This window comes from Pollachius pollachius, assembly GCF_949987615.1.
Source record: "Pollachius pollachius genome assembly, chromosome: 1".
NCBI classification, from domain to species: Eukaryota; Metazoa; Chordata; class Actinopteri; order Gadiformes; family Gadidae; genus Pollachius; species Pollachius pollachius.
In genome coordinates, this window is record NC_136934.1 from 15,426,341 (window position 1) to 15,453,736 (window position 27,396).

General features: G+C 42.6%; 1 protein-coding gene across 1 annotated transcript in view; it reads right to left on the minus strand.

Moving 5' to 3' along the window:
- Nucleotides 1-1,062: 1,062 nt before the first annotated feature.
- Nucleotides 1,063-27,396, minus strand: part of ipo11 (importin 11) — a 129,211-nt gene continuing 102,877 nt past the window's right edge. The window contains exon 30 of the mRNA XM_079755849.1: nucleotides 1,063-2,973. Within this exon, the coding sequence (XP_079611975.1) occupies nucleotides 2,809-2,973 (165 nt within the window). The 3' untranslated portion in view covers nucleotides 1,063-2,808. The remainder of the gene's footprint in view (nucleotides 2,974-27,396) is intronic.

The window sequence follows — 27,396 nt, forward strand, 5'->3', positions numbered from 1 at the left end:
TTTTCTTTTCTTCACATTCTGCACAGACAAGATTATAATAATAATATATTAGCCGCTGTTTTGTGAAGTCTGCAGATTCCTATTTACATATTAAGATGACATCAATAACACTTAGAATACTGGTGATATGAGCTTAAGGTCCCATGAGGTAGTGATGACTTGGCTAGCTATTAGTGTCAGTGGATGCATCTGTTGCAACTTAGAACCAATGCAAATGAAACAATTGGCTTATCTATTTAACATTTTAGTTTTCAGTATGAATACACCTCAATAAATGTGAAATACTTACAGCACATAAACTGAAAAAAACACGAAGGATTGCCACAATTTAGACTGTGCTCCCTCTTCATTTATCTTGCCAAGACAGAGAAAGCTTCAACAAACTAGTTTTGTTCAAAAGTAATCCTTTTAGTGATATGCCCTAAAACCAGTTATTTGTCTTCAGGGTGCACATCGGACAGGTCAACGATGGCAAACACAAATATCAATTAATCTCCCTTACCCACATCTCAGTATAACCCATCAACATTGAGTTTTGTGTTATGGTGATGGATCGCTGCATGTAATAGGTTTTGATGCACTGCAACATATGGGTTCCCTGTATGGTCATTAGGAAGTGGACAGTGTATGCCTTTTTGCCATGGCCACCAATTTCCTGGATACATGGCCTCTCACTTGTGGCATTGGGAGTAACTTGAGACCAACACTGCACACGTCTCTGGGTTACACAGAAAGATAGAGAATCTCAGTGCCACCAACTGCCCTAAACTAGATTTGCTCTTGATCCAACCCACATGATCCATCGTTTGTAGTTATTCTTATTGTCAATAAACCCCCCAATGAGATGCCTGGGAGAAATATGTCTCAAAAGAATATCGTCTGTCAAGCAAATTGCAGATAGGATTAATTTGATGTGGTTTGTGAATGTCAGAAGTGAAACCAATCGCTGGAGGGAAACATTTTGGTAGAGTAATGACTTTTATTGAAGGGTTTGAAACGCAAAAAATAAACAAAGATGCACTCCTGCTATACCAGGAAATTCAGTAAACCAAAAATTGCCTCTGGTGCATGCTGTGTTCTAAAACCTTGTCCTAGCCATCTCTACACAAACTGTCAAATGAAAACTAAATAATAAAACCCTCTATAGTGTAGCTCAAAAAATAGATGAAATGCAAGTCCCATTTCACCCAGGCCACGGATAATGAGAGATAAGGCTTCAAGCATAAGGCTGTGATTACCCCTGCTAGCCCACCATCACAGGATCACGATAGTTAGCAAGGGGTCCATCTCTTTAGCGGTGGCCGAGAATGCTAAGAAACCCATAATAATGATAATAACATACATTGTGATCAGATATTTTCAATCTGATTCACAATCGGCAATTGCGTTCAGTTATATATAGATTGAATTTCATAAAAATAAAACTAATTACCCCTAAATAAAAGAATATACCACAGACTTGCCAGACTCAGGTAATCCAATGTGGTTGTCAACGTATTCTAGTCATGATTAATTTGGTTTGGGTTCTACCAAATGTCTCAACATATATTTGTGGACTACCACATTTGTCTTCATCTATATTTGTCTAACGGGGTACTGCCTAATCACTAATGTATGGCCTGGTGTGCGTAGCTGGCTTTAACTGTACACGCTGCGAAGGATAACATAGTTGTGTGTGCGCTATCATAACAAAACTATGAAAAGTGTTAAATGAAATAAAACTTGATTTAGCTTCAGCGCCTCATGGTGGAGGTGTGACACCAAGAGAAAAACCAAGGCTTTCTGAACATCACTTATTTTGGTTACTAAAGTGCTCTAACACACCATGAATTAGCAGCAGGAAATATTACAAATACAAATGTGGTTTTTACAAATTAACCACTTTGAATCACCCAGTTAATTCGATGAATTCCCCCCTCCCAAATAAAAAATAAAAGATGGTCTCTAGATCTCTCAGTAGTCACTTGAACCTGGTTAATAAGAAAATATCAAATTGGTGAAAACAAATCAAGAAATAAAAGCAAACTAAAAATCCAAAACTCATCACGCAGTCATTTCATTCGTTCCTAACACATGTACAAAATGACATTTTTTTTTCATGAAACTCTTCTGGGAGAAATGGGTTCTGTAAACACTGCTTCGGTCCTTCGAGTGGAGGCCATCCGCACTTCTTCAACCAGCGAGCCGTTTGGTTTTCTCCATGAGAAAGTCTGTGGCGCCCCTTCTGGCAACAATTTCCTTTTCCGCTATATCATTCTGCATCCTACATCTATTCTTACACACTTACACACACACACACACACAGTTTTGAATTTTGCATTCCCTCCGCAATTCCATCCCTTCTTCAACAACAAGAAATTTAACGGCGCAAGAGTACAGGAATGGAAGCTCTACGGTACTTTAACGGGGACTTGAAGGTTTGTCCGGGGCTAAGAACAACCACAATGGTGCTTGTGTGTAGCTAGGACGCGGGTTGGGCCAAAGAACATCAAAGCTAATTCATTTGGGCTTAAGGATAGAAGTGGAAGGGGTAAAGCTGCAGATGGTAGTCATGGTCCAGTCAGGATATTGATAAGGCTGAACTAGGGGGCAGGGTGTTTGTATGTGGGTTGGTAGGGGTCCGATGTCCTCTGCCCTTCCAGTAGATGACAGATATCGGGTATGACCACATTACGTGTGTGTGTGTGTGTGTGTGTGTGTGTGTGTGTGTGTGTGTGTGTGTGTGTGTGTGTGTGTGTGTGTGTGTGTGTGTGTGTGTGTGTGTGTGTGTGTGTGTGTGTGTGTGTTGGGGAGAGGGGGGGTTTCGCCTCAGAGGCCTCGCAGGAACTCCTGGAGCTGCCGGACGATCTCTGTGTCCACCGTCTCCATCAGCACGCCGAAGGCCTGGTCCCCCATCAGCGCCTGCTGGGCCTTCAGCTTCTCGTAAACAAACTGCTGCAGGGACACGCTGTGCACCGGGTCCTCGAGGGCCAGCTGGGGAAGGAGGGAGAGGAGCGTTAACGGGAGAGGCTGAAGTACAGCAGGTAAGTAGAACGAACAAGCGAAAAAACAAAACTGGCCAAAAGTCCATTCCCTGCCCGCATCGTGTGCAATCCAGAGCGCCATCGATGGACTGCGTCACGTCAAACGCAATACCGCTTTTGGCAATCGGGCGGACGCAGACGGAAACAGCCAGATGAATGCCAGATGAATTGCATAAAAAATTCGCAAATGTGCTTGGTTCCTGGAGCCTGGGTGAGCCATGGGGGAGGTTGTTGCTTTCTCCTTCATATTCTCCAGATTGAAAAAGATTCAACAACACAATAACTACAACAAACAACTGCAATGATTTTCACAAACTCAGACAGTGTGTGTGTGTGTGTGTGTGTGTGTGTGTGTGTGTGTGTGTGTGTGTGTGTGTGGGTGTGTACACAGTCCCCATTGGGATTTGGACCGCCTGCTGGCATCTCAAGCTCGCCTTCATTCCTTTGTAGTTTAATTAATGTCATTATCAGACTGCGCCCACAATGATTCCACCCTTGGAATCCACGACTTCCCGAAATGATTTGGCCCCCACACACATACAGTCAGACATGCGCACTGCATGCGAACGCACACCCCAGCGCACTCACAGACACACAACCACACAGAAAGTTGAGATAACTGCAAGTAACTGCAAATTCTAAATGAGAGACAGATTACAGAGTGAGATTTTGATTTATGACCAATCAGTGGAGCAGTACTCGTTATGCTAATTGATTCCCGGTCATTAGGGAGCAATCAGACCCCATGAGGGAACTGATGAGTGTGTTTCAACACACAAAAACAACCTGCCATCCGATGGGATACATAAACACTCTGGTTCGCAGACGTGACTGGATGACCCGCTGTCATTTTCACAAAGCAAATCTTATCTGATGTATGGACACACTCCTGCCTGTTAGAATGAAACAACATTTGTATCCGTTATAGGGGTATGATGGAGATAGAAGGAGAGGTGCGTGTGTGTGTGTGCGTCTGTTGCGGCAGCACATCAAGGGGGTATCTTAGTTCCCTAATCACCCGTGATCCTAGTTAAAAGGCGAGGCTGCTCGCAGAAATATTAATGAACACCAAGGCAAACCCCATCAATAAGACACATTTGGTCCTGCTTATTTAGGAGCAGAGAAATTGCAAATTAAGGAACATTTTTGGTTACGCTTTCTTCATCGAAGAATAATATAAACCCAATTAACGAGACGTTGACACAGCCTCGATAATGTGCCATGGCAGAGGAAGTGGTTTTAGGGTCATAAAGTAGAAGTGTGTGCGTGTGCGTATAAGGGATAAAGAGTGTGCGTGCAAGGGTTAAAGAGTGTGCACGTATGTGAGTTTGCGACACAGTGTATTAAAATGGAACAAATAAGAGCAGCAGATGAAGCAGAGAGATAAGGGGGCGACTGAGGGAGAGCGAGCGGGCGAGAGATTGAGAATCGGGGACAGATAAGTGAACGTGGGAGTGGGAAAGGCTTTGGAGAGAAAATTACAAGAGTGCAGAGATAAGGGCCGATACACCAGAGACACATGCAGGGTCCTGAGAGCGTGTGCAGGAAAGCCAACTTGAATAGGGCAGGATATATATATATATATATATAAATAAAAGAATAATCAATATTGAAAGGCTGCAAGGTTCTGGCAGCAGGGAGCTCCCAGCGGTGGTAGAGGCTGGTCGAAATGTGGGAGGGGCCAGAGTGTACATCTCCTTTGACCTTTTGCAAACACCTCACTGCACAGTCTGAGCGGTCAAGTGTTTTATTTATTTATTTATTTTTTAAAAGGCACCAACGTGAAACGTAGGAACAGCGCAGAGAACATTCGAGTCTCGAGGAGTAACGGAAAGAAGAGACATATACGAAGGGCGAGAGAATGAGAGGGATGGACACCGGGCGACTGTAGACGGGATCTCAGGTCAGAAGGAGAGATAGAGGTGTTGCTGTGAGATGGGAAATGAGGTGCGAAGGCAGGGCATGTAGAAAGCCCCGGGACAGCGCCGCCTTCTCCCAGGTACAGCTGACCTTTCTCTCCCAGAATAAACGGTGGAGTCCCATGCTGCCACTGTAACAACCTCAGGGGGAGTCAACCTCCTCCAGAGCCATGGAGTCATGCGATGGTCTGCCCATCCCACAGCCAGGGCAGGGGGGGTCAGGTTGGGGCAGGCAGAGAGCACCTGCCTGGGATGAGGGGTGATGCCCTCAACCCAGCTGTGCACTACCAAGAACTCCATGGACACGCATGCACGCACACAGGTGGACTCGCACACAAACACACACACACACACACACACACACACACACACACACACACAGGTGCATGCGCAGACAGGCGCACACCCACAGCCACACACACTTGAGGAAAAGTGAAAATGACCAGGAGTGCCATCGCTGCTCTTGCGGTTAGGATGGAAAGCGGGAAAGGGCTCTCTAGGATCCTCTCTGTCACACACTCTATCAGACACATTTATATGCAGTCTGGTCCCTTCGGCACAGCCAGCGGCCTCCCTGAACAGCCTACTCTAGCAAATGTAAGGAGACTAATGAAAGTGCTGTACTGAATAGCACTTCATCCGATCGCTCCCGTCATCCGGTCTCACGAATTACAATGAATGCACACACGTCGAAAGAGTCACACAATAAAAACGATATATTACAATTTTATATAGATATATAAAAGGGGGCAACTGGGGGATGTGTAGTATTCCTAGAAGCTTTACACTTTCTTGGGCGTAAACATCGAAATAAACCGCTGCCGACACATCCACAAACACACCGTGGCATTATACTAAAGTGTCTGAGAAGCCTGAACCTCTCTCAGACTCTATCAACCACTGCACGAACTGGGCTCAAAGGGCTCCAATGGTAAGAGAGGGAAACGTTCACAAACTGTTTGCCGGATAACTAACTCCTGGTATTTCTAAATAACTTCAAGTCTCAATTAAGTAACACTGACTAAACGGCATAGAATACCGTGTTGACGATCAAATAAGGAATATAACCACGTTTATCAAATTTAAATAAACTGGTTCGGGTCAACTGCCCCTTAAAGGCTTCAAACTGGATCCAAAGTGACCTACATTTATTAAATGGCAGTGTTTGAAATCTGACAGGTCCTTGGCTAACTCTACTTAATGATCTAATGATCTGTCTCCTTAGATTACTGTGATCGATTGGTCTTCACGCCAGAGCACAGCAGCCCCCACCAGTGTGATCACGCACACGCACACACACACACACACACACACACACACACACAACCATGATGTGCTAAGTTGGGAGCCGGTGGGGTGATTGATGAGGAGAGAGTCCGTATGTCGCAGGGCTAGGAGATGGAGCCCGGTCAGGGGATGGCTCTCCAGGCGGTTGGTTAATCACATTAGTGTGTTTACAATACAACATCAAGGGGCCCAGTCGGTCTCCACGGCAGGCAGGCTTCCAGAGCCCAAAAGGAGTTTGAATTCTTGCAAATCCCCATTGGTTTGCAGCACATCTTACACGAATGCTCGCGCTGTGGTTGGGGACTGCGCTTTGGAGATCATTCAAACATTTTCTGGGACATTTTGATAGAGCGAAAAGGAAAAAAGGGGGTCATAATGTATGACATATTTTTCACCTGAAAAAAAAAGTTTGAGCTGAGCACATTAAGCCGCCCCGTGTACTACCCCTCGTCAAAGGAAAGAGGGGATAGGGGCGAACATCACTCCTTCAGCACTAAGTGGTGTCTCTGGGGAGTAGCAGCAGCATGACTAAGCAGCCCTTTATCTTCTGCTGGCACCTCCTCATGCAGTGTGCATCATTTTAAGTGTCCAGACGCCACAGAGTCGCCAGCAGGAGGGAGGATGATACCCCGGGATGAATTAGGAGATATGAGGTGTGTGTGTGTGTGTGTGGGGACACATTAAAATCAAAGGTCAGGGAACACCTACTAGTGATGCTCAGCACAAGCTGAGAGAGGATAAGAAGACAGAAGAGTAAGTGAGTCAGAGAGTGAGAGAGACGTCCATGGAAGTAAATCTGTGCCATCGGATTTTGAAAATGAAAAGCCATTGAATTCTAAGCATTGAAATAACGTATCTGGATTTTTTGCCTCTGAATATAACTCTTTAAATGTTCAACAAATCATTTTCACCTTTATTTTTCAATGTTCAAAAATTCAAAATCAAATATTCAACGTTAAAAAATGTAACTTAAATATTATCAACGTCACCAAATTCAACATGGCAAAGTCACCTGCAAAATTCAATGTATTAGTTCAGTGTTAACATCCGGGGACCCAAGAAAGAGCAATCGATCCTAGATCGCGGTCAAGCAACGGGAGCGGAAATAAGAGCGTCACTCCCTGGTTCTTTCTTTCTTGATACAACGTTAATTCTAAACAGCATTTTACACAGTAGCTTATAATAGGAAATGCTCAATGGTAAATCAACGTCATTAAACACTGACAGTAGCTTTTTATGGGGAGAGAAGCAACGGTGGAGGACCTTACTAAACGCCCTATCCATTGTATCAGTCTGTAAAAGGCTAATCAAAGCAAATAAAATGTATTTATTAACCACATTTAATATCAAGCTGAAGGGAGGCGGGGGGGAGGGGTCTTATTTTTTATTTATGTTTTTGTTATAATGCACACCTTTTCTGTTTTTTTACTGCAGTATGAAATAAACTATGAACTAATGCCTGTATGAAGTGTGTGTGTGATTGCATTGAATTGGCTGGATTTACATGATACCAATTTATTAGGGCACCAATTTGGGGCGATCCGAGGTCCCTTTGCCTACGTTTGGTGTGACGCTGGTGCGATCTGAAGTATCTGTATCATGTCACTCGGTGCGGAATAGTGTTGGCTCTGCTGCACGCTTGTTGCGCTCTTGTTATGCCACCACAGAGGCATATCAACAGTTTTGCTCCAGCCACTTAACGTGCGCCCGCCTCACAAAACGAATGCCCCCAATCTGAGTGATCGATGACGATACAAACATTAAGTTTTAAGCTTGTGCATGTTTCCACACATGAACTACTTCATGCCTGTTTTGCGCTTCAAACTCGTGCATGTTGCAGAAAATGTGCAACAGCGCCCCCTGGGGTCACACTTTTCGGTGGGCCGCAGAATTCAGTGTAACACCCGCTCGCTCTCCTTGCTTGACCTCGATCTCGCATCTAGGATCGATTGCTCTTCCTTGAGTCCCCTGATGTTAACGCTAAATTTCATTCATTGAATTTGGCAGCTGACTTTGGCGTGTTGAATTTGGGGACGCTAAAAATATTTAAGTTACATTTTTTAAAGTTGAATATTTGATTTAGAATTTTTTTAACATTGAAAAATAAAGTTGAAAATGATTTATTGAAAATTGTGAGTTGAATTCAGAGGCAAAAAAAGCCAGATATGTTATTTCAATGCATAAATATTCAGTGCTTAGAATTCAATGGCTTTTTATTTTCAAAATCTGATGGCACAGATTTATTTCCATAGATGTCCACTTTATGGTTGTTTTGTAAGGAACACTGTTGCTAGTACTGATTTCATAAGCTTATTTACCATTTGTTCATTTCAAATTTGTTCTAAACGATTCAAAGGTTTAACCAATTATTCCAATGATTGAATTTGACTCTTCAGTTGTCCTGTGCATTGCATTTGTTGCGCGAGCGATTGAACATGACTCCTTAAATCGGGCTTTATGAATACAACCTCCCCATTGTATTAATCCAAAATCCATCTCGATGGCACTTTGCGGCGTCTAAATGTGCCATGCTGTGATGCATCTGTCCCTGCCATTTCCCCCACTTTACCAGCTCATTAAGCCATTCATGAATCAATCGCACCACTCTCTGCCACAGCACCACCCATCCGCGGAGAGACCCACCGAGGAACTAAATCCACCAGAGCGACCGCCAGACATGGCCTAATGGGAGCTGAAGATGAATGGGACGCTGCATATCTTGCCACAAGCACAGCTCCCAACTGCCTCACGCGTGCCAGCTCAGTGCCAGCCGAATGTCAGGGTGTTCCCTGAAACATCTAGATTATTCATCTCTGCAGCTACTCGGTTTTGTTGGGTGATGGCTCGTTCTGCATGTGTTGGTCGAGGTCGGCTCGGGTCGGGTTAAAGTGAGCCACGGCCAGCGGGGGGTGTCTGGGGAGTTTGTGTGTTTGACTGGCATATGGAAAGGCTGAGGAACTGAAGGAGAGGGAGAATATGCAAAAACAAAAAATAAATGTACATAAATACAAACACACACACACAAACACACACACAAAGATTAAAAGGCAATGGAGAGGCCTAGAAGGCACCAGAGAGCAGTACAGAGGACATGAAGGGAGGCGAACTTTGGCCCATGGGCATATGTGGGTGAATCTGGCTCAGATAAAGCAACCTGCTGAGAAGAAAGGGAGATGAAAAAAGTGAGAGCAAGAGGAAGAGAGAGACAGCGAGAGAGAAAGATAGCAAGGCCGAGAAAGAGACAGAGAAGGATAGAAAGAGAGAAAGAAAGAAAAAGAAAGAGAAAGCAAGCCAGAGAGAGTGAGAGAGAGAAAGCAAGCCAGAGAGAGCGAGAGCGAGAGAGAAAGCAAGCCAGAGAGAGAGAGCGAGGCTGAAGAGGACAGTGTTGGAAGGCATGATGATAGGCTCGGTATGCTACAGGCTGGATCTTCCTGCCAGAGCTCAGCCCTGGGAGGTTGGGGAGGTGCAGATGAGAGCAACAGAGGGTTGAAGAGAAAGGGAAACAGGGTTGACGATAAAATGAAGGGATGTAGGGCTTGTGGCATGCCCCCTCCCTGCTGTGGCTTGCTGATAAAGAGTCAGCGGCTACTTCCAGGTGAACAGGGCGAGAGGAAGGGATGAAAGTAAGGAGGAGAGTGTGGCAGAAAACAGCATTGGTTTAAGGGCTTGTGAGGGAGGAACAAGCAGCATGACGTCCCTCCCATCGCTAATGGGGCATTTGGAGCGGGAAATGATAGATCTTCAGCAGGGTGGAACTCAAGGGGGAATGTTCTGAGGAAAATGTATGCGATCGCAATCTGAGCCAGTGAGCATTTTCAGATGCTCCATAGCAGTATTTTCAACCTGTGGCTAATCTCCAACGTTAGATACAAAGGGTATCTGTGCTTGAGACAGATTAACATTAACAGAACTAATTGTATAGATAATTGCAAATAATATATAGTTGTTTTGGCTTAAATCAACACTGGGAGCATAAGCAGGGTTGGTGACTATGTCTTTCCACTGTTTCCTGCCGACCTTGCAGTAGTAATGGTCTATAATTGTGTTTGGGGGCTTGCCCTCATATCAGGTGATCTCTGTTCCGTTTACTCATCATTATCATTGGGTTGGGAACCACTTTTCTATAGCATGACCATATGGTGGTTCTGTCAACCACTGTATGCTCACACCTTGACACCTCAAAACTGTGAGGGAGAGACTGGGCAAAAACCAGGCGATGTAATGAGATGTTGAAAAACAGGAGGGCTGTAGTCAGCATAAATCTCAGGCGACTGAACTCGACCGATTCTATCGATTGTTGAATGGGTGAATTATCTCTAGATTGACCTTATCGGTCACAGTGCACTCTACTCTACCTGATAGCTTAAATATCACGTAAGATCCACTCGTGGTCCGCTCGTGGTTTTACTCTCCTTATGAAAGAAACACCATATGAAAGTTACATCATATTGTGTTACTTTCCTTATGAAAGTAACACTAGTGATGTCCGAACTATGAGAACCCCAAAAAAAAACGACCAAAACGTGAAAGGCTTAACATCAATATCGTGGTGCTGTTGCTGCACCAATAATAACAATGCTCAAACTCAGTCGATAAAGCCATTGATGGGAAAGACAGGTGGGATCGAGTGTGTTAAAAAAAAGTTTGATAAGTGTAAGAAGAACCCCAGTGAGAGCAGCACGGTAATGCGTGGCGTGTACGGACTGTGACCTTGTTGGCCTACCACGCTCCGGTATCCGCTACATCTCTTAAAGCAGCGCCCGGCAGATAAAAACGCTGTGTGCAGATACGCTGACCCACTGACTGATGTGTACCATTAGAAAACATTAAACTCTGCTATAGGATCCTCTTAATTCTATTTATTTAACTGGTTCAAAATCAATGACCAGCGCAGTGAAATGTATCCAGAAAAGCGGGCCAGATATGAAATGGTTTCCTTGCGCAGGTGGAATAAGATAATGCAGAGTTTTAACCAAAATCATATCCCACCAAAACCAAAAGCTTGACATGGCTCCTTTTTTCTTTTTAGTTTTTTACCAAAAGACAGCAGGAGCATTGCTCAATATTGACCACTATGCAGATCTATATAAACTTGAATTGTGTGAATTGGGATTTCTTGGAATATCCTGATCCAAGGAGAGCTTGGATTAAGCTGAGTATACATTTAGTTTTATAAATAGCCATTCTCTGCTTGATGGTGCTCTGACTGCTGTATTGGTTTGAAACATTTTTTGTCTAATTGTGTACTGCTGTGTTGGCTAAGTGGACTTGATATAATTCGACATTGTTGTTGCGGTGTTAACAGACTTACTATGATTGCATATTGTGACATTTTCTGTTAGCATTTTGACTTTGTGAAGATATTCCACTTCAAGGACTTCTTGTATTAGGTTGTGGATATTTACTTTCCCAAGTAGGAATCTCTGAATGACTGTGTACTGTCTGTGTTGAACACTTTTTGTCTCATTTTGCGCTGCTGTAGACATAATCTAATTGTACATAGTTGTAGGGCTGTCAGTCAGTCAGCTACCCGCAAGACTGAGTTCATCTCCGGTTTCGCCTGCTGGGGATCCCTGGACTTCCTCGCGCTCACTGAGACTTGGACACCACCAGACTACACACCCACCTCTGCAGCCCTCTCCTCAGGCTACTCCTTCACCCACACACCTAGCCTGCACTGGGTCCCAGTGGAAATCATCCCCTCACCTCCCCTTCTACATTAATCTCCTTTCAATTTTCACGATGAATCTGTCATTTACCCAGTGAAATCAAACATGGCTGTTCTCCCTAGGAAATGGACCTCGCCTTTTCAAATCTCCTGCTCGAACTTCCTTTTCCCCACTCTCTGCCAATGAGGGACAACCCTACATCACTTCCATCCACACAACCAACCGGCCGACCCCCTGCCCGACCCCATGCCCAACCACCTCTCACCTTCAGTCTATTGCTCACGACCTTCTTTTCCTCACCACTCTCTTCCAGTGGTGGGCCTTCAGAGCCAGCAGGAACTTGTCTGCTGGCCTAGAGATGGTCAGAATCATACAATAATATTTTTATAATTAGGTACTCACAGACTGATCCGTGGTTAGCTATTTTATTTGTACTGGATATTACAAATTCTTCAATTTGAAATGCTTATAGTTCATCCCCCTTATTTAAAATGTGCCAGCGACATGCATCCCGATCTCTAACGCCTGATTTCCACCGGGGACGGCTGCGCCGCGGAACGGCTGCGTCCTCTGCCCTGCGGCGATCCCCACTGGGCGCGTAACGACAGCGTAGCGCTGCCTTGCGAGCCAGCCGTATTCACGCGAGATCACAAGATCACGCGATAATGTACTCACCATCCACTCCATAAACCACTGCAATTAAATGTCAGGCTTTTTCCTTTCTGACATTGTCCTTAAAAAGGATGATTTATTTCATAGATTATTTTATGTTGCTCCACTTCGACAATCAGTCTCTCGTCGTCCATGTTGCCGACCCTCTGAGACCCTTTGATTGATTGACTGCTGACCCGGTGCCACCGGTCATGACGTAATGTTGATGTGAATTTGTGATAGGCTAAATGAGCTGAGTATTGTGTTTTATTTTGAAAATTCACCGGATGCTCTATGGCTTTTACTATTTCACTTCCTGCCCGGCTCGATCTGCTCTGTGGAAATTGACGCGGTTCAGCAACGGCTCACGTCAAAAATAGAAGTGCTACGGAATGATAGCGCTGCGGGGCGGCGCGTCGCGGCGCTCCTGGGACGCTGCTGAGACGTTCCGCGGCGCGCCCGGTGGGGATGGTTTCATTGATTAGAGCGGCAGCGATCAGCAGCGGTGACCGCGGCGCAGCCGTTCCGCGGCGCTTACGTCCCCGGTGGAAATCAGGCGTAAGACCTCCAGAAAATGTGAGAGCGATTCACCCATAGAGTATACCCATACTTTTAGGAAACATTAAAATGCCAAAATATTCATAAAATGAACCACATGATAAAATGACCCACAATTTCATATATATGCTCTCTGGACATGTCTGATAAAATGTGTATGGCGGAAAAAACAAAGATGAGATGGACAAAAATATATTTTTTTGCAATATTCACTCATTCGCAATTCCACTTCACAATGTGCCAGGCCCTCAAACCTAAAGCCCCCTTAAGAGGTACGCAAAGTTTTGGTTTTTATATCTCTTTTTTTTTTATTAAATTGACTCTGAATTACTTCAGAGTCAATTTAATAAATGCTAGGCCAAGCGCTAGTGCTCAAATAACCACTAATGCTCTGAAATACATATAAATGGCATTTGCTCTTGAGCCACGACTCGGATTCACTCAGAATCTCCTTTTGGGACACTTATGTCAATGACCCCTACTGACGTGCCACGGCATATAGTCAGTATATAGGGCAGTCCTGGGGGGGGACTTAAAATAGTGCCAACATTCCTACTTTTATATATCTTTTTCATCACTAATGCTATATACCAAGTTAATTTCTATCAGTATATTAATGTAATTTCAATGCTACTCTCTGCTTCGGTGGCACTGGTTTCAGTGCAGCTTATATCAATTAGAGCTTTTATCCTATCAGATTTTGCACCTGTGCCTTCTCCTGTGAAAAATCCCAGATGCCTTCAGAATAGCGAGTGAATCCTCTCTGCTGTTGAGGCAAATGGGGACATGTTGCTGATTGACATATTCCTTAACCAAACATATTCCTTAACCAATCAGGGTGTAATCTGTGACACGCTAGAGCCCTCCAGCTTGCCTAGCCCCTACGTCTGCATGTATCATGTCCCGAGATCGGAGGGCCAGTTAGCGACAGCATATTTGTTTTGATTGTGTTTATTTCCTCTGTTCTTGTTCTTGGCAGTAGCTGAACAAACAGAAGCTGGACAAACAGATTTAGCACCGTTGGATTGCTGTGCTTATCTGTGCGATAAATCTGACAGTAAAACAGAGTTACAGCCTCTACCGAGAACCATAAAATCATAATTTACCATCAATATATACAAACTCTTCCTCTATACAAACAGCACTGGCTTTACAACTGTATTATATGTAAAACTACTGCTTTTTAGTTGTAAACACAATAGTGTTTACAACTAGTGGCAAGTGTCACTGTTTGATAATTGCATCATTTAGATGTAGCCAATCATGTGACTTCATCTTTAGACTAATCTTATGATCCTCATCCTGTATAAACACTGGATTTGTGAGTTACTTAATCCTGATCTGTGCCCAAAGTCTGCAAATTGTATTCAGCCAAGATCCAAGTCATTGTCTTTCTGTTGGAGCCATCCATAATTTTTCTGCCAATTACCACACTGTTTAAAACTCAATAAAGCCACAACCATCTTAACTCAGTGGATACATTCCAATACAATCAACAAAAACAATGCAATCCTCAAACAGAAAAAAATATGTTTCAATGAAGGATAAAAAGTAAACCCACCGTCTCCCTCGCTGTAGGTAAGACACGGAAACTTATAGATAAAACTCGATTAAATTAATATATCAACACCTAAAAGTGGTTTTCACATTGGGCTGCACCATGAACGATCTAATAAACGTTGCAATGTTCTTCCAATACAGCACAAAATATTGTCTCCCCACCCATCAAACCACATTCCAACAACACGACATATTCTCGCTATGTGCCCTGCTGCTACACTGGGGTAGGCTTCTGGACTGCCCCCTTGATTCAAATTGAAAACACTAAACCAGGAGCATCCCAGAACTCCCCACAACTGAACCGAGCCACTAAGAAAGCCATGGGAATAGAAGAAAAAGCGAGCAACAAACACAGACAAAGGCAGGCCGAGAGAGAGGGAGTGAGGAGCGAGGGAGTGAGAGCTAGGGAGGGAGAGAGAGAGATGAGAGAAATGTCCTCTCCAGAGGAAAAGATTCAAACGACTTCTGTTGAAGAGATTAGTTCACAGTTGGATATAAAAAGATTAAGAGCATAAAATAGCACAAGACATGGCATAGGAAAAAAATGATTTAAAAATAAGCAGTCCTGATGTGTTTATATTCTCCTCCATCCTTGCTCTCTATCGAGTATATATTTCCTTGTCTTTCAACTCGGAGGCATTATTATGGCATTGATTGCAGCCAGTTCCTCATCAAATGAAGCAGCACAAATTATAGCCAAATTACCATTGGACTAAAGGGTAGAAATATAACAACATCCCGGCAGTTTGTGTGTTGGTTGTGCAAACACTTGCGCTGCCTCGCACGAACGCAGCCACAACCGGGAACAGAAAAAAAAGAAGAAAGATTGCTAGATGAATCCCATTGAGTTAAATGTAAGCTACTGGACTCATTTTAAGTAGCCACATCAACCCTACATTATTCATAATTACCAGAAAGAATTAGAAATGCATAAACAGCAAAACTGTTTAGAAGTTTGAATAAAATGATTTAGGCCAGTAGTTCTCAACTGGTCTAGCCTTAGGACCCACATGTGTCATTAGACATTAGATCATGAGCCAACAATAATTGTTTACTATATGTATTTACCAATATCGCAGAATTCAACCATGCCTTCATGTACTGTTAAGAAAAACTCAACCAAACAAAAAGCTGCAACGATTGAGGATACACTGATTGAACAAGTAAGCCATTGAAATATTAGTTTATATATGGGCTTCATTCTAAAGATTAAGGGGAGGCATATGCCCTGCTAGCCAATCAAAACACCGACCATTTGAGAATCACCGCAATAGGAAAGTTAACAACAATGAAGCAATGAAATGGGCATACCTTTTACCAGGTAGAAACAGGTAAAAATACTATATAAAAATTGCATTTGGACGTTGAACTCATTGACTTATCATTTTATTGGACTTGGCAGTGGCACTCAAACTGAGCCAGCGAGGCGTGAAAGGACTGACTTTTAAGGACATTACTATGCCATAAGGTGGTTAAGAAACAAAACAAAACAACAGAAGGTAAATGGAGGATGCTGCCAAGCCATCTGCTCTTTCTGCAGTAATGATGCGCTCATGAAACGTAAGTATATACACTGAAGGGGGGAGTATTAAGGCTGCTTCAGGCTCCAGTGAGTCTGAAGGGAGGAACGTTTTACAAAGAAAGCACTAATCAATACGAACTCATGAGGGTGTCTTTATTGGTCACGTAAGTAAGTGAGTGAGTGAGTGGATGGATTGGTGAGTGAGTGAGTGAGCGAGTGAGTGATAACCTGCCGACCAAGACTACAGTTAGGATTGCCTTTTAAGACCAGGAGCAGGGGTCAAGGGGTCAAAAGTAAAAGTAAAAAAAGTAAAATTTCGATCATATTAAATTATTGATGAGATCCTTTATCAATTAAAATCCTAATCTTGTCACAATTGTGATGACCTTGAGAATAACTAAATAAATAATTTACTGCGACTCGTAGCCCTGCACTCTGCTGGTCAGAAAGTTCTAAAAGCAAAACTTTGCCACAGCTTAAATCAATCATCCCGACGGTGGCAATTCGCTTGGAAAGAAGGGAGGCGGTTTCAAATTAACAAGATGAGTTAAGGTCAAGGAGAACTTGTAATTCACAGATTGCGATGCCATCATTTTTCATCACATTCGAGTGTCCGTGGACAGGGACACACGCTACCAGAGCAATTTTGTAGCCCAGCCTTCGGAGGATGCAGCCTGCAACAGCCAGTGGATGGATACAAGGACTCAGAAGATAGGGCGAAAGCTCAGTTACTTAAAGAAAAAACTAACTGTCACACAAGTACACAAGGAATAAGATTCATGTCTCACAATCAAAATCAAGAATTTACTTAATAAAAAAGACTTGCACAGGTCCAGTTTAGGACAAGATTTACAGTGTGACACGATAAAACTGTCCGCTCACCTTTAACTCAATGTATAATACATAAACCTGTGCTAGCTCTCTGATCACAGACATTCCTCAGCTAGGCTCCATAAATCTAAAAGAGGGGTGGCTGTAACCTCCCATTTGTTGTTTGTTGTGTACATGTTTTCTTGTCCATTAGACATAGCCTAGAATACCTAAAAAGAAGTGCCTGGAATGAGCATGCAAGTTAGGGCTAACATAATTTTATCAACTGAGATCGCTCCAAACACAACATCGCTATCCATGTTTGGTTCCTACATGTTGGCTGCCAATTTGAAGCACAAAGCTTTTTAGTAAATAAGCAAACTAGTGCTACTGTTGTTGGAGCACTAGTAAGAGTAGAGCAGTTATTTTGGGATGCCCACAGCAGCAGGACAGCAGCAAAAGTGTTAAAATCTTAACTGTGCTGTGTATCTCTAATGCTTTCAACAGACAGTAAGGGATGCACTTTGGCAAAGTCAAAAAAACACATTTGGGACCAACTAATTTGACCTAAGGAGCATGTGCCACTTTAATTACCCTCAATTATCTGAAAGGGCAGACTGACAACATTAGAGGCATTACCAAAATAACCAGAGTGTGACCATTTTTGACACACGTCTTCCTTAGTTTTAACAACTTCTGGTTACACGGCATTTATGAATCTGGTTATAAACATGTCTGATAAAGCAGTGTGTAACTAAACATCAATATCAAGGACAATCAGAAAAAGTGCCTTATTTATTGTGCAATACATAAGGATTGATCAGGGCATGAATCAGCCGAATAATGATTTATTGTTTAACAGACAACAATATTACCGCCACTATAACATGTTTTCTCTAATAGCTCGTACAGCTGTTCGTATTGTGTGTTATTGACCGATCATGTAATTGTATTTCAGTGCAAACATTGTGATTTGTAGTGAAAGATGTTTGAGCATTGTTTCAATGTTAAGCCTGCAGGTTTCCTCACGGTCTAATCCCATTGCCTAACCAAGCGGAACACACAACGTTTTTGCCTGCCCTGGGAATACCTCATCTCAGAAGGTTAATTATTAAACTTGCCTTTAAGCCATCTTGAGCACATCTAGTCTAAGGTCACCCACATTTTTGCCATCCTCTCTCAATGGTCCTTCATTGGACGATCGCTAGAGTGAAGAGTGTAAACACAATTTATGAACATCCCTACAATCTGGCCAGACGTTGTGGTTGATGATGTTGTTAATCTTGCCCCACCGCAGTGTGACACATAATAAATATAAAACTCAGAATTTGGAGCTGTTTGACTGACATTTCAGGAGACAACTTAATCAGATCATGTCCTATGCCATAACCTTCTCCCTTACTACCAGTTAGTATAGTGACTGGTAGTTAATGGTTGAGCATTTTTTTTGTGATTTAATACCATTTCCTTCTTTACTATGCAATGGTTTTAAAATTCTGACAGGGATTTTTTTTTGCATGTATACTCTGTTTAACAGAATGTGAGTGTTTAGAGTCACACATGATATTTAACAGCACAGCTCATTGATAACAAATATAGGAAATTAAAAAAAAATTAGCTAGCCCTCCAAGTATAATAAATCACTGATAAAACGAATCAATGACAACCAGTATTGCAATCCATGATAATAGAAACAAGTTTTTTCGGCAATGGACACAACATATATTTTTCCATCAATAGTCACGTTTCCATCTAAAAGGTGAAGCAAATCTTTAGAAAGTTCGCAAAAAAGAAATTCGAATTAGGTGCACTTCCATCAAGGCTTGTCGTATCCTTTTGATAACATGCTCTCTCTTAGACCCTGATATATAGTGGAATTGCGTTGTTGTTTTCCATCTAAAATAGCTGTTATGTTTTTTTCTTTGATGAGAGCAAGGAAAAGTTTTACCTCTTCAGCGGTCCACACTTAGCCTATCTATTATTCACATTGGCCATCTGTTCCATGGACGTATTTAAAGGATACATTGTACATATTTATAATTCGAAATTCTTCGCAGCCTTTATACCACAGATACTCTAGGGTCTATAGCATATAACCGCGGTTTCTGATTACAGTTTAATGCATTTTCCACAATTGACCAGCTCTCGTTTTGAAGGCTGAACAAACAATTTGACTGGAATTACTTAGTAGGTGTCCATATATCAGGGATTAATGGACACGGTATAATTAAAAGGATATACAAACATAGACATCCTATATATATATATATATATATATATATATATGATATAGGATGTCTATGTATACAAACGCTTAAAAATATTATATTGACGCTTCAAGTTGATGTCGGCAGGGTTGCTATGGCCGGTCATTATGCGGAAATCGGAAAGACGTTGTCATTTCTGTGTGTTCAATGTTCGCTACGTCACTGCTGTTTCAAAAAGTGTCTCCCATCTCCCATTTTGCGCATTTACTCTCTTTCTCATTAGTCAAAAACCACCTTAAGTGAGCGGAAAAACTTTTTTGAGAATTAGAGGATTTTTATGCACATTTTGGTGTTTCCATCACCGTTTACTGATTCGATACTTCAAAATTTGCATAAAATCAGGGGTATGGAAACGCAGCTACTGATGTAATTGGATAAATGCTGCGTTTCCTAGAACCCCTGGGGACAGCTATTGTTATTGGCCGTTGTTACCATCCATAATGTTCTCCATTTATCAAAATACCAAATTTTACTGATGGTTTGGTTTTTCATCCTCATGGGAACATCCCAATCTAATATGTTCACATTGTGTTTCTCTCTGCGGAACAGTCTGGCCTCCATCCAGCTTAAAGCCTTTCCCCCTAAAAATATATAAATGCAATGAGCGCTGAAAAAAAACAATGGTGGTGCCATTGTTTTGCAAAAGTGTAACGATTTGTGGAGCATTAAGAACCGGTACTATTTGAAATGGACTGAATTTTACACATCTTTATTTACACTGGTTTATGCGGTCGCTTTTTGAACACTGTTAGGCCACGTCAATATGTGTAGATCAATTTCTAATCAATTGCTAAACCAAAATGTGAATATCTGGATGGTGAGATGGAAAGAGAGGCTAGTTTCTCCTTAGTGTAGATGGCAATGTGTACAATTTAGAGGTTTGCAATTGTGTTGTACAGTGTTTCCACAGCTAAAGCTGGTCAGCTGTGATCCTTCCTCTTCGTTCTGCTCTCCATGCCCCCAACCCCCAACAGGTATCTGCCAATCTTCCATACAGAATGGAAATTGCATCTAGATACAGATCTCTGCAGAGAACCTTTTTGACCCTTCAGAATTTTCATGAGGGCATTGATGTGGTTTTCTGGGAATCCAAGCAGGCCACCAATTCTGGGATATTGATTTGTTTTGGACCCATGAGAGTTTGAGGGCAGCCATCTTGGTTACAGGTACAAAGCTAATCTTCAATGCATCACATTCACAACTCTGAACCACATTCATACCTGAGGCCTGCTGCGAATACCCTTTCCGTCCAGTATGTTCTGGAGAATTCAGAGAGCAAACTGGATGGAGAGGGAATAACTCATCTATAAGTAATTTGGTTTGAATAAATAAATAAAATGAAATGACTGACCAATGACCTGTACAATAGGAGGTCAAGAAGACCATGTCTCTTGGCATCAGATGACCCTGCATATTTTCAGACCAAAAAGAATAAATCCATTTCATGAATTCTGATGGAGCCATTAGGGTGTCGCATTTGAGGCTGTTAAATGCAACTTGGCAGCATTCAGTTTTACTGCAAGATATTCTTCCAGGAGTCCTAAAAAAGAAATACAAGTAAAAATTGACCACTGTTTGGAAATGTGGGATACCTGATGCATTCAGTCCCGGTCCTTCAGTTCCTACTAGAGATGCAGTCTATGCTATCCACTTCAACCAGCCTGATTCAAAGGGTAAAGCAGGGCACTGGCGTGGAAACTGTCACCACCAACATGAATGTTTCTAGAACAGACTGGCTTCAGGGCCCATTTGTTTTTAATTTGTTTGGGTGGCACTGCGAATTAAAAAGACTGATGAGACTGTTGAAGCAATCAAGTTGTTGGCAAAAAACAAAAAAAGACACTTTAATATTTCTAATGAAGAAAGTTGGATATATAATCTGATATCCCTATCAATATTTACATTCAAGAAATGTGCGGTGATCAGATGCATTTTTCCCACAGAAGAGATTCTCATTTGGGGTCCCTGTAATGACAATATTGGCCTGTAAATTGAATGCTTGCATATTGACTGTCAGAAAAAACTTTTCAATGAATAAAATGCATGTATACCTGTATATTTGTATGCTCTTTAAAACCTTCAGAGGTTACATGTTAAGTAACATCAAAAGGGAACTTTTCCCTTGAGCTCACGACAACTACACATTGATTGCAAAAGTACAATCCCGTATGTGTGTTATTCTGAGGGCCAAACCTGAAAGTTCAACTGACCTTGCCCCTACGGACAGAGGCAGGCAGCCTGCTCCTCAATATTAATGGGATGGTTTTTAAACCATTTCTAGCTGAAACTACAGTTATGTGGATGGCATGGTGTAAACAACATTTCTTCAACTTGTTTTGTAACCGCTGTGGAACCTGGATCTCAGTTTGTGCTCTGTCAATCAATCAAGGGGAGCACTTTGAACCATCAATCAACCTGCCTAGAGCAAAGAGCAATCCATCAGTCACGGCGTCTCTACACAGATGCGTTTTGAATGTGGCCGGCTAGGTGACGAGATTGATGCATGCAACAAATAGTGGTGTGAGTCAGCAAGGTCTAACCCCACTTTGTTGGGCTAAGCCACCAAGGTCAGTCGGCACTCTTGGAAGTGAAGACTTGGTGGCAGCCATGGCCGGTTGTAAGCGCCACAAACTGGTATAGACAGCTTTTGTGTTTAATGTCAAGGAAAAGCAAGGTACTGAAAGAAAGCATTGACCTGATATTGATCCAAAAACATGGAAATAGTTTGAAACGATGTCCAGCCCTAACCACAGTAGGGTAGACTCCCATACAGGGCGTGAGTGCCTTAGAACAGTGGTTGAGACATGTTAACGGTCGTATACCCATGCAGATATTCAAACTTCAGCAGGGGCCTAGACTGGGTTGCCCCGCCCATTCTGCCGGCGACTTGAGTTCACCCTGCACAAGGGTCTGGAGAAGAGCAATACAGTTCTTTCTGCTTTCAATACATTTTTGCAGGAGCCAATCACAAGCTGGCTTTTCCCATTGGCACGCTATCGGCTGGTTAAACACAATGACGACAGGGAAGCGACAGCAAGCAGCCAATCGCATACGGTCAGTTGAGATTGGCCAGTTGATCACGCCTCTTGTAATGAAGAAAATGACGGCAGCTTCCCCAGACCAACGTTCAATCTACGATTGAATTTGGTCTGGCAATAGCCAGACTAGCGGGGGGCCACAAGCCCAGATCACTGCGGTGATGTCTGAAGTGAACAAGCTTAGAGTGGACAGCCGTCAACTCCCATAATTGACCAAACATGGTACAAGGAAAGCCCATAATTACCTTGATTTCACAATGAACGAATAGCTCATTCAGAATCATGAGTGTTTGTTGAATTCATTTCTAACTCAAAGGAAGAAAAAAATAACGCCGATAGCATTTGGAAAACTGGGTTGCCACTGCAAGTTGTGTATTAATGTTGGCCTGTTTAACTACAATGTACTGCAAACAAACTTGGCCCAGAGTCAGTTGACCAGAGCCACCCCAAACCGCGAGCATCACAACATTAAGGATGGACTGGCATATCCCCGACTTGTCTGTTATTACCATCATCATTCTACTCAAATCAGCCTTTTATCATCTTCTTTTAGATGCAATAGGCCCATCTCTCACTGCCTTCGTTCAGTGTCGCCATATCACACTAACTTCAGCACTGTGAACGCGAGGACTCTAGGATGCATGGAAATACGCATATTGTAACCTCAAAGTTTCTTGTTTTTTATAGATCGGGCAGTCTGACTGGAAACCCTAATAAGCATGTTTCTAAGGGGAATAGCTCCTGCGTAGCATTGCTTATTAATCCAGCCCCATATCTAGCACCAGGGTGCTAGCACTACCAGGTGCATACCTTATTTCCGGCAGTGAGGCACCGCTTATGGTAAAAAAGGAAAGGAAGAAAAACAAGAAACAGTAGAAAAGGCTCATTAGTACTGTATAGAAGCTGATAAGAGGAAACAATACAGCTCCAAATGCCTATGATCCCTGATGAGTGTTAAATACATCACAGGTATCCCAGTAAAGCCAGAACGTGAAACCACTGAATACAGCATGGGCATTAAAGGTATTTTAGAAAATAAATCAAAAAAAAAAGTTATTTGTGTACACCAAGTGCCTGAGACCTTAATAAATAAATCAAGGAGAAACACAGACAGAAACACCCCCCCGCACCCCGTTGGCCATAAAACCGTAAACAATTTGGGTGGAATACCCCAGGACATGATTTATTTCTTCACCATGGCAACTCATTTCCATAGGCAAATAATTATTCAATAACTCAACAAAGTATGCAAAAGGAAAAGTCTGTTATATAAGTCATTTTGTAGCAGAATTTTATCGACTTCATTTCTTCCTCCGAAAAGGTTTTTTGTGATGACCTTAAGCTACTGGTAGGTCAACCTTTCCCTTCAACCCATAAAAGACCTGTTTAGTTTTGTCAGGTTTGAATTATCCCTAGGTTCCCTAGGTGGCAAAACACTTTCATCCTACAATTTGTAATAGGTTTAAATAGCGTTTCAGTTTTAAATAGTTTTACTTGGAAATTTGTCATATGATGGGAGTAAGACATGCTCAGCAAAGTATTCGACGTTGACTTTAACCAAACATGATATGACATGCTATTTTATGTATCCAATTCATTAGCTAAATAGCCTATAACAAAAACCTCCCTTCCGCTCGCTATCGAAATTAAACCATTTAAAAAGAGATCCGAGTTCACATTAAACTACAGTAGACTGCACAGATTTGCAGTGATCCAAATAAGAATAGGAACTTTCATGAACTTTGTATGAACTCTATCTACTCCTGGCGCAGAGAGGAAGACACAAATTTAAACTTGTACAACACAGGTGTCAGGGAAGCTTAACTGCAAAAACAATCAATACATATCCCTGCAATAAACAGAGGATTAAATCCTGACATTTGTTTTATGGAAAATTTAAGTCCAGCTTCTCTGCTCACAAAACATCCCCAAGTGCTCCTTGATGTAGTCAGTTGCCTTTCCGTCATAATACACAGACTGTTATCTGTGTTGCGTTGAAAGCATTTGAGGCCAACTGGAAAACAACAGGAACTTGAGCATATCCTGTGAGTACTCCCAGCAGGCTTTGGAATAATGAACTTGTAGAGGCTTCGGGGGAGACAGAGGAGCCGAGGCGTTCGCCCTCAGCATGGGGTCTCTCTTATGACAAGCTTGATGAAGCTTTTCTTGGCATCCAAGTTACTAATGGGATCTTCTGTAATACAGCATAGCAGATCCATTTGTTTGACCCGAGGCAATGGTCCATCTAACACAAGGTAGGTGCATTTATGATAACCCCATCTTGAAAAGTACTTTGATCGCCTCCCCTTCCTCTGAAGAATGCTGTGATTCCATATGAACCACATTAAGCAGTGAAAGACCGAGTGGAATTGACTGATGCCTTGATCATGACCGTTTCACCCTAAATCATGAAGACCATGAAGAAAGGTATCTGATAGATATTTATTGTTTCAATTGGATTGCAATACACATATAATGCACAAACAATAAACGTCTAGGAAGCGGCTCCTTCTCACTTGGGACAAAATTAAAATAACAAACTAATGGTAATAATAATAATAATAGTTCGCTATGCAATAAAAATACCTAGGGAACTGTTTGCAGGGAGAATGCGCAGTTGACACCATATTTAACTACATATTGTGTCAACTGGCTTAACGTAATGTTGGCTCAATGGACCACAAAATTGATATATTTTGTTGAAAAGAAAGATGTAGGCGCTTTGAAGTGTAAGTGGGCAGTTTGTCTGGGTTCCAAGCGGGGGAGACAAAACCAGATCTCAAGTGGGCTGCGCAGTTTCAGGGTCTACAACACAAAGAGTCTGAGTCATCGGCCCGTGGTACAGTACATACCAAAATAATTATACATTAATGTCACCCTCCTTGTTGGACAATGCTCGCTAGGAAAACAAAGAACTAAACTGTGGATTACCTGAGCGCGACCGTCCTTCAGCGAGTTCTCCTCAAAAACTCATGATTAAAGAGCGGCAAATCCCAGACAAGACAACTGTCAAACAATCGCTGGCGTTTGTGTGTGTGTGTGTGTGTGATCGCCACAGAACTAGCGAAAAGAAACCATCCAGCAGGCACCGTGAAGCTCTTGGGGATACCTGCGCACCAACGTGAACTCACCTGCCGTAAAGGCGGTCTGGATATCGAAACCCACGGAGAGTGACGGACAGGAATGACGGCTAGAGAAAAGGAGGCAGTGAAGCAACTGCACAGGTTCCCTCGAGGGGACAGGAGTCCGCCTTGGATCCTTCGCCTGTGTTCTGCGTTTGCCTCAGAGTGAAGTTTGATTGTCACCCGTTTTGTTGTGTTTTAATCCTCTTTGCTTTACCGAAATTTAAAAAAGAAAAACAACCTTTGAAAGAAAAGAAAACTCCTTCATGTACGAGTGTGCACGTGCAGGTTTAGAATGCACCCTTGTATAGTCTGTGTAATTCATATAATATATATATATCTATATATAGATATATATATATGAAATGCAATCTGCACAATAAACTGTTCACCGCAATGGACCCAAGTATGAGCTAAATCTCAACTTAAATGAACTGGTCTCCACGATGGCCTTTTTCAAAAAGATAAATATGCCCTTAAAGATGACATAGGCTATAAATATTTTTTGTGATTGGTCTGTGATTTCAGGTCAGAACGTGGCACAGTTGATTCGCCTGAGGATCTAAAGAAGGAATATATAAACTGGATATGAAATGAAGAAAAGAAGGGAGACACCGAGCAATTCTACACCACAGCGGACAGACATCGCTGACCCTGCGGCGAAACCAAGGGGAATACATAGACATTCATTACACACATGGGCGGACACACACACACACACACACACACACACACACACACACACACACACACACACACACACACACACACACACACACACACACACCATAATACAGGACTTTCATTTTAATCTTTCAAGGGTTGGTGGGCTGGATTAATTAGGCTACATAATATCAAACCCTTTTCACTTTCTACCTAGACCCAGGCCCGGAGAGGAGTGAAACATACAGGCTAGTGTAAGATAAGCTTATTTTTATTTTTTATTTCAAATCAAAAACAACCCCAAAGTGTATGAACTCATACAATATTCAGGCAACAAAAAGGAAGCTCATTCACACTCTATTATACTGAAGCACAAAGATGCTGTGATGGGCACAAGGTGAGGACTCAAAATGGATGCCAAAAGCACAGCACTAACTGCTCTCTTTGCATCTACGACTCTCGGGTCCAATTTAAAACTTGACAAAGTGAACACATCTTCAAACACGACTTGCAAAGTGATAGGATTCTGGATGGCGAACCCAGCCTGGTTGTAAATATCAGCCCCATCAATTCCTCCTCTACAAGAGAAAGATTTATAGGCTTCTTAAAAAACATAAACAAAGTCCATCAATGTTTTCATACAATCGTCATCCTCCATCACCTGTTGCAGACTCCCCTTCATTTCATCTTCAACCCTGGCTGCGGACCCGCTCAACCTTCCGTGCCATTGGTTGGACCTGCCCGCATCCATTTTCCATCCACCCATTTGTCACCAACACTACCCTAAACCCTACCCTTACTGGTTGAGGGCAGAGAATGCTGCAAACTAATAAACACAAACATGACTCCGGTCCTACTCACTCTCAATGCTGGACAAAATCTCTAGCAAGAGAAACTAGAATAATAAAAAGGTGGTGGTGGAAGTATGAGAATGGATGCGTGCCTGCACACAAGCACACACACACAATCGCACACACACACACCAAGCACACACAAAGTACACAGAATCATGCAACAACAACAACAGCGAAGAGAATAACAGGAGGAAGACAGGGCAAGGTAATTTTCCATTTATCCCTCTGTTCACTCCGTTCATCTTTTATTCAGGATGGTAGGCGTCGACCGAGGAACCGGCAAATCTCCTCTTCCGACAAGACAAAACAGCCCAATCACAGAGGCGTCACCCACGGCTACAGAGAGACAGCGCACAGTCTCTGGCACGGTGAAAGACATCACGAGTGATGTGTTTAGAGCGGGGTAGGGGATGGGAGAAGATTGAGAGTGGATGAGAAGGAGGGAGCTGACAG